This window comes from Cebus imitator, unplaced genomic scaffold (genome assembly GCF_001604975.1).
Source record: "Cebus imitator isolate Cc_AM_T3 unplaced genomic scaffold, Cebus_imitator-1.0 Scaffold76, whole genome shotgun sequence".
NCBI classification, from domain to species: domain Eukaryota; kingdom Metazoa; phylum Chordata; class Mammalia; order Primates; family Cebidae; genus Cebus; species Cebus imitator.
Window position 1 is genome coordinate 7,856,298 of NW_016107391.1, and position 8,998 is coordinate 7,865,295.

The following is an 8,998-nucleotide window of genomic DNA, read 5'->3' on the forward strand; positions in this document are numbered from 1 at the left end:
AATATTACTGTTTTTTTTTCTCAAAATTTTAGGTGTTATATGTACAAATTATTATGCTTGAAATAATTAAAAATTTGTTTTATTTCTTTTGTCAATAGCAATTTCATCATGAAAACCTGGTCAATCTGATTGAAGTTTTTAGACAGAAAAAGAAAATTCATTTGGTATTTGAATTTATTGACCACACAGTACTAGATGAGTTACAACATTATTGTCATGGACTAGAGAGTAAACGACTTAGAAAATACCTCTTCCAGATCCTTCGAGCAATTGAATATCTTCACAGTAATAATGTAAGTGCTTTAGAATAAGACAAATTGTAGGATGAGTATGAATCATAAATCCTCCTTATACACTGTTTTATTTTCATGAAGGTTGCTAACATTCTTTTTCTATACAATAATAATAGACATCCTGAAAATCGGATAGGGAATGGTGGGGGCACTATATTTTAGTTGCAGAACCAAAAATATTGAGCACTCAGTAATTCTAACTATTAAGTAGACCAATTGGGATGATAAAGGCAGTATCAATAATTATGTTTAGTAGAATCGATAATCAACTGGGCCACCGTTATTAGACGAAGTATATTAAAACATTGAAAGTCAAGGCTGTGGCTTAATGAAGAGCTGCTCAAATTAAGGGAGGTTTAGCATTAGGAAGTAGAAATTAGGCCAGTGTAATAGCTAATTAATGTGGATGCCTTTAGGGGAAGAAAGGAGGTATAAAGTGGCTGAGAGGTATGAGGCATTGTCATTTAACCTATGAAAAATCAAAGAAAAGAAAAGATCAGCTATTCTGATTTTTAATGTTGACTTTAGCATTGCCTCCTAAGTGTTTAGCTCAGCAGAGTTTTGTTGTTTTTTTTGAGTTGGAGTTTCACTCTTGTGGCCAGGCTGGTTTACCGCAACCGCTTCCAGGGTTCAAGCAATTCTCCTGCCTCACCCTCCCAAGTAGCTGGGATTACAGGCATGCACCACCATGCCCGGCTAATTTTGTATTTTTAGTACAGATGGGTTTCTCCATGTTGTTCAAGTCTCAAACCCTGCACCTCAGGTGACCACCTGCCTTGGCTTCCCAAAGTGCTGGTAGCCACCATGCCCGGCCAGCTCAACAGGTTTTTATGGAGCTTCTTTTTTTCTCATCGTGGCTCTACTTTCTGGAAAATTAGATATATATTCAGGAAATAACACTAAACGCCTGAAAAATAATATTTTTATTTGTTTCTAAATTTTTAAAATTGTTTTTTAGAGGCAGAGTCTTTCTATATTGCCCAGGCTGGTCTTAAATTTCTGGGATCAAGCAATCCTCCTGCTTCAGCCACTCAAACTACTGGGATTACAGGCATGAGTCACCATACCTGACCAGAAGTAATTTTATTAGGTAGATGGCACAACTATATATCCTAGGGTTTTATAGATTTGATATCTTAATCTCTACCTGTCTGACTTGCTAATAATGCATCTCATTTTGTGACTTTGAAAAATATGGCTGTGATAGCAACTAGAATTCAGATTGTAATTTCCTTGCCAGCTGAATCCATGGGGAGGCGATATAATGTGACAGTTAAGAGCATACAGTCTTTGGAATCAGACTGTCCTGAGTTTTGACCTTACTGGTTTTTCACTGTGAAAAAACACACAACTTCTGCAGTGCACAACTTGTGAGACCAAAGGTGACTCTGTGATCTTCGGAAAGTTATCTAACCTCTCTGAGTCTCATTTTCCTCATCTGTAAAATGATACTGTGGTACCTCACAGGTTTTTATTTTTTATTTAAAAAGATTTTTTCTTTAAACATTACATCCAAGGAAAAGGGAACTCACAGGTTACTATCACTTATGAGTTTAGTAATTATTTTTATTTATTTATTTATTTTGAGTCAGAGTTTCGCTTGTTTACCCAGGCTGGAGGGAAGTGGCATGATCTTGGCTTAGTGCAACCTCTGCCTCCGAGGTCCAAACAATTCTCCTGCCTCAGCTTCCTGAGTAGCTGGAATTATAGCCACACCACGACGTCCATCTAATTTTTGTATTTTTAGTAGAGATGGGATTTCACCATGTTGGCCAGGCTGGTCTTGAACTCCTGACCTCAGGTGATCTGCCCACCTTGTCCTCCCACAGTGCTGGGATTATAGGCATGAGCCACTGTGCCTGGCCAAGTTTAGTAATTTTAATATTCATTTCTTCTGCATCTCTTATGATGCCTGCTTGCCTCCCAGCCAGGACTACTCAGTACTCCAAGCAGTGGTTTGGGAGAGAGAACTTCCAGGCAGTGAAATCCAAACTCCTTACCAGGCTCTACAAGGCCCTATCTACCCCCATAACTTTCACAAGCTAACCTGTCTGGCTTTTTTTTTAAGACAGTGTCCCTCTATGTGGCCCAGATTGGAGTGCAGTGGCTATTCACAGGCACAATGGTAGCACCCTGCAGCCATGAACTCCTGGCCTCAAGTGATCCTCCTGCCTCAGCCTTCTGAGTAGCTGGGACTACAGGTGCAGCACTTCACAGAATTTTTTTTTTTTTCTGAGACAGGTCTCACTCACTCTGTTGCCCACAGTGGAGTGCATTGGCGCAATCACAGCTCACTGCAGCCTCAAACTCCCAGGCTCAAGTGATCCTCCTGCCTCAGCCCCCTGAATAGCTGGAACTACAGGCTCACACTACTGTAAGAATTAAAGAAAGAGGAGAGAAACATGAAGGATGACTTTTCAGTCAACAGGGATAGGTTTATTTTAAATAAACCTGAGAGAGGCTTCTGGCCAAGTTAGGTCAGAGCTCACTCTCTTACAGACTAAGAGTTTTTAAGGGTTCAGAATGGGAGAGTTTATTAGAGGCTTGGACTGCTTCTTTGTCTCTTTGTTGTGCTTATTTGGGAGGGAGAGCTGGGTGTCTTTTCCAATATATCTTTCTGTAGCTGCAGGCATATCCCCAAGTCTGCTTTTAGCTTCTCTGTCTTAGTGCACTTGAAGGAAAAGGAGTGTGCTTATTAAGGCCCAGTGTTTTATTGGGGCCCATTGTATGAGGGTGAAATTTGGCAGGTACCCAAGAGACTTTCCCCCCACCTCCCTCTGTGTCGGAGTTGTTCTTAACTTCAGAGAGAAGTTAACTTCTTAACTTTCCTGTTAAGTCAGGTTACAGGGAACAACAGGTAGAGGAAGATAAGATTACACAGGTTCCCAGGGGAGAGATTTCCAGAACCTTGAAATTTATCCGTAAGAGGGTGGACTCTTTCCTGAGGATGCTGGGAAACTATTGAAGATTTTGTTGTTTTTTTGTTTTTGTTTTTCTTGAGATAGGATCTTGCTCCGTTGCCCAGATGGGAGTACAATAGCATGATCATAGCTCACTACAGCCTCCAATTTCTGGGCTCAACAATCCTCCTGCCTCAGCCTCCCAAGTTGCTAGGACTGCAGGCACATGGCACTACACCTGACCCATTGGAGGTTCTTGAGCATTGCCATGACTGGATGAAAACAAAACCCAATTTTATTTTAGCAAGAGTGGAAGATATGAGTAGACAGAGACCCAGAGAGATCAGGTGAGAAGTTGTGACAGTCTAGACGTGTGGGTGGTTAAGGGTTTGGACTAAGATAGTAGCAATGGGAAGGAGAGGAAAGATGGCAAAGGGAGAGGATGGAAAGATTTCAGAGGGAAAATCACAGGACTTGGGAACTAGTTAGATATGAGAGGGTTGAAAACAAAGGGTGAAGTCAGAGGTTATTACAGTATTATTATTATTATTAGTTTTTGAGACAGAGTCTCTCTCTGTCACCCAGGCTGGTGTGCAGTGATGTGATCTCGGCTCACTGCAACCTCTGCCTTCTGGGTTCAAGCAAGTCTCCCTGCTTTGGCCTCCCGAGTAGCTGGGATTACAGGTACCTGCTATCCTGCCCAGCTAATTTTTGTATTTTTCTTTTATTTATTTATTTATTTTTTCTTTTTTTGAGACGGAGTTTCACTCTTGTTACTCAGGCTGGAGTGCAATGGCGCGATCTTGGCTCACCGCAACCTCCACCTCCTGGGTTCAGGCAATTCTCCTGCCTCAGCCTCCTGAGTAGCTGGGATTACAGGCACGCACCACCATGCCCAGCGAATTTTTTGTATTTTTGGTAGAGACGGGGTTTCACCATGTTGACCAGGATGGTCTCGATCTCTTGACCTCGTGATCCACCCGCCTCGGCCTCCCAAAGTGCTGGGATTACAGGCTTGAGCCACCGCGCCCGGCCTAATTTTTGTATTTTTCATAGTATTGCAGTATTTTCAACTGAGAGCCAGAGAAGTGCCATTGTCAATAACTGAATTTAGAAATGGGAATTGCTTTAAGATATGTTGATATATTTTAAGAAATAGTGAGAATTTCTATTGAGTATCTACTGATAAACATTTTTTATACTAGGTGCTGGGGATACAGCCTTAGGCAAAATACTTGGTTCCTACTCTTTTTTTTTTCTTGAGACAGAGTCTAGCTCTGTCACCAGGCTAGAGTTCAGTGGCATGATCTCAGCTTACTGCAACCTCCACCTCCCAGGTTCAAGCAATTCTTCTGCCTCAGCCTCCTGAGTAGCTGAGATTATAGGCACGTACTGCCACAATCAGCTAATTTTTTTTTGTATTTTTAGTAGAGACAGGGTTTCACCTTGTTGGCCAGGCTGGTCTTGAACTCCAGACCTCAGGGGATCAGCCTGCCTTGGTCTCCCAAAGTGCTAGGATTACAAGTGCAAACCACGGCGACCAGCCTATCTTTATTTAATTTAATTTATTTATTTATTTGACAACTTCTCATTCTGTCACTCAGGCTGGAGTTCAGTGGCACAAGCTCAGCTCCCTGCAACCTCCACCTCACAGGTTTAAGCGATTCTCCTGCCTCAGCCTCCTGAGTAACTGGGATTACAGGCGCCCACTAGCATGCCCAGCTAATTTTTGTATTTTTAGTAGAGACAGAGTTTCACCATGTTAGCCAGGATGGTCTAGAAATCCTGACCTCAAGTGATCCACCCGCCTGGCCTCCCAAAGTGCTGAGATTATAGGCATGAGCCACCGATGAGAGTTTATAAATAGTAACCAAGGAAACAAATTCACAGGTTAATGAATCTCCTGACACCATACAGCAGGGGTACCCAACCCCGGGGCTACAACCAATATCAGTCTGCAGCCTGTTAGCAACCAGGCCACACAGTAGGTGAGTGGTGAGTGAGCAGGCAAAGCTTCTATATTTACAGCCGCTTTCCATTCTCGCAATACCATCTGAGCTCTGCCTCCTATCAGATCAGCAGAGGCATTAGATTCTTAGAGGAGTGTGAACCCTACTGTGAACTGCGCATGTAGGGGATCTGGGTTGTGCACTCCTTGTGAGACTGTAATGCCTCATGATCTGTCACTGTCTCCCATAACCCCCAGTTGGGACCATCTAGTTGCAGGGAAACAAGCCCGGGGCCCCCCCAATTCTACATGATGGTGAGTTGTATACTGATTTTATTGTATATTACAATGTAATTATAATAGAAATAAAGTACACAATAAATATAATACACTTGAAGCATCCTGAAACCATCTCCCAGCCTGGTCTGTTGAAAAACTGTCCACAAAACCAGTTCCTGTTGCCAAAAAGGTTGGCGACTGCTGTAATACAGTTAATAACTGATGGAAGAGGGGAATTAGATTCCTTCTACAGTCCATACTGTTTCCTTTCTACCATGCTGTCTCTCCACAGCAGCTTGTGTGAAGCTATTTAGCTTTAATTCTTAAAGCTTGTGCTTAGGAAATACTGAAGAATGAGGAAAGTGTAATTGTGTTTGGGAAGCAGATAACAAATATTTATATTTATGGATATGTGTACATGTGTATATGTACATATGTATGTGCATGCATACATTTGTTAAATGGAATTAGGGGATCAGAAGAGGAAAGTGACAGTGAAAAGAAAGATTTCCAAAACTTTAATTGCTGTTTATAAAATAGAAACTTATAATAATAAATCACTGAGTTCATCTGAAATCATCTCAGAATTGCGATGTAACTTTTCAATAAATACCTTCCTTCTTTTTTTTTTTGAGTCAAAGTTTTGCGCTTGTTGCCTAGGCTGGAGTGCCATGGCGTGATCTCAGCTCACTGCAATCTCTGCCTCCCAGGTTCAAGTGATTCTCCTGCCTCAGCCTCCTGGGTAGCTGGGATTACAGGCATGCACCACCACACTAGGCTAATTTTGTATTTTTAATAGAGATGGGGTTTCTCTATGTTGGTCAGGCTGGTCTTGAACTCCTGACCTCAGGTGATCCACCGCCTCAGCCTCCCAGAGTGCTGGGATTATAGGCATGAGCCACTGCGCCTAGCCTCAATAAATACCTTTTTTACCATGCTTCCTCCTAACACAACACCTTTGCACATATGATTCTCTCTTCTTGGATTTCGCTTTCTTTCTTTCTTTTTTTTTTTTTAAGATGGGGTTTCACCATGATGGCCAGGGTGGTTTTGAACTCCTGACCTCAGGTGATCCACCCACCTCGGCTTCCCAAAGTGCTAGGATTACAGGCATGAGCCACCACGCCCGGCTTGAATTTCTCTTTCTTCCACTCTCTCCTAGTTTACCTCTGTTCATCCCTCAGATCTTAATGAAAGTGGAGTTTTCCCCAGGGACATCTTCCCTAATCTGTCACTGGGTCATGTCTCCATTTAAATTATCATAATGCTATGTTCCTTTCCTTTGTAGCACTTGTATTACTTGTGATTATATGCAGTAAGGTGTTTCTCTTCGAATTGACTGTTAGTTCTATGATGGCAAAGAACTATATCTATTTTTTCTTTTGAGACCGAGTCTTACTCTGTTACCCAGGCTGGAATGCAGTGGCACGATCTTGGCTCCCTGTAACTTCTGCCTCCCAGGTTCAAGCAATTCTCCTGCCTCAACCTCCTGAGTAGCTGGGGTTACAGGCACATGCCACCATGCCCGGCTAATTTTTGTATTTTTAGTAGAGACAGGGTTTCACCATGTTGGCCAGGCTGGTCTCGAACTCCTGATCTCATGATCCACACACCTCGGCCTCCCAAAGTGCTGGGATTACAGGGATGAGCCACCATGTCCAGCCTTCTTTTTTTTTTTTAAAAAAAGTATTTATTTATTTTTCACTCAATATATATATTTCTGAACTATTTTTCTTTACTAGCTTTATGAGGTAAGTTTTTTATTTTATTTTATTTATTATTTTGAGATAGGATCTCACTCTGTTGCCCAGGCTGGAGTACAGTGGTGAGATCTCAGCTCACTGCAACCTCCGTCTCCTGGGTTCAAGCGATTCTCCTGCCTCAGCCTCCAGAGTAGCTAGGATTACAGGCGTTTGCTACTACACCCAGATAATTTTTTGTATTTTTAGAGACAGGGTTTCACCATGTTGGCCAGGCTGGTCTCAAACTCCTGACCTCAAGTGATCCACCTGCCTTGTGCTGGTACAGGCCTCCCAAAGTGCTGGTATTACAGGCATGAACCACCATGCTCAACCAAGGTACAGTTTATTTTTATTTTTTTGAGATGGAGTTTTGCTCTTGTTGCCCAGGTTGGAGTGCAATGGCACGACCATGGCTTCCTGCAACCTCCACCTCCCAGGTTCAAGTGATTCTTCACAGATGTATACCACCATGCCTAGCTAATTTTTTAGTTGAGATGGACTTTCACCATGTTGATCAGGCTGGTCTCAAACTCCTAACCTCAAGCGATCCACCCACCTCTGCCTCTCAAAGTGCTGGGATTACAGGCATGAGTCACTGCTCCCTGCCTGAGGCACAGTTTAAATACCATAAAACTCACCCGTTTTAAGTGTACGGTTCATTGATTTTTAAAGTTAATTTACAGAGTTCTGCAACTATCATCACAATCCAGTTATAGAACATTTCTTCACTCCAAAAGATTCCCCTTGCTTATTTTCACACAATACCAATTTCTACCCCCAATTCCAGGCAACCAATAATCTTTCTGTCTCTACAGATACACATTTTTTGGACATTTCATATAAATGGAATTATACAATATATAGTCTTTTGCATCTGGCTTCCTTTATTGACCATGATTTTCTATGTTGTAGTTTATCTGTATTATAGTATGTATCAGTACTTCATTCCTTCTTTTTTAAAACATATTTTGTGGAGGTGGGCTCTCCCTATGTTGCCCAGGTTGGTCTTGAACACCTGGGCTTAAGATCCTTCCAGCTTGGCCTCCCAAAGTGTGGAGATTACAGGTGTGAGCCACTGCATTTGGCCTTTATTCTTCTTTTGTTGCTGAATAATATTCCATTGTATGGCTAGACCACATTTTGTTTATTCACCATTTGATGGAATTGTTTCTACATTTTGGCTATTATAAATAATACTGCTATGTACAGTCTTTGTGTGGACATATGTTTTTAGTTCTCTTGGATAGATGCCTAGCAGAATTTCTGGGTCACATGGTTAGGGTTAGTTATGTTTTTTAAAGGAAACTGCCAAACGTTTTTCCAAAGTGGCTGTATCATTTTAAATCCCCACCAGCAATGGGTTTCATATTTTTTCACATTCTTCCCAATATTTTTCATTGTCTTTTTTATTGTAGCTATTCTAGTGGGTATGAAATGATACTTTTTTTTTTTTTTGAGGAGTAAACTATCTTTATTCACAGATGACATAATCATCTATGTAGAAAATCCTAAGGAATCTACAACAAAGTTAATAGAACTATTAAGTTTATGAAAATTGTGGGATACAAGATCAGTATGCCAAAGTCAATTGTATTTTCATTTATTAATTTAAAAATATCATTTATGGCCGGGCACGGTGGCTCATGCTTGTAATCCCAGCACTTTGGGAGGCCGAGGCAAGTGGATCACGAGGTCAAGAGATCGAGACCATCCTGGTCAACATGGTGAAACCTCGTCTCTACTAAAAATACAAAAATTAGCTGGGCATGGTGGCGCACACCTGTAGTCCCATCTACTCAGGAGGCTGAGGCAGGAGAATTGCTTGAACCCAGGAGA

At 41.7% G+C, this 8,998-nt stretch overlaps 1 protein-coding gene across 4 annotated transcripts in view; it reads left to right on the top strand.

The window, feature by feature from the left end:
• Positions 1–8,998, top strand: part of CDKL3 (cyclin dependent kinase like 3) — a 112,338-nt gene that overhangs the window by 6,752 nt on the left and 96,588 nt on the right. For all 4 annotated transcript variants that reach the window (XM_037739914.1, XM_017532388.2, XM_037739913.1 and 1 more), the window contains exon 3: positions 99–293. In XM_037739914.1, the coding sequence (XP_037595842.1) occupies positions 99–293 (195 nt within the window). The remainder of the gene's footprint in view (positions 1–98; positions 294–8,998) is intronic.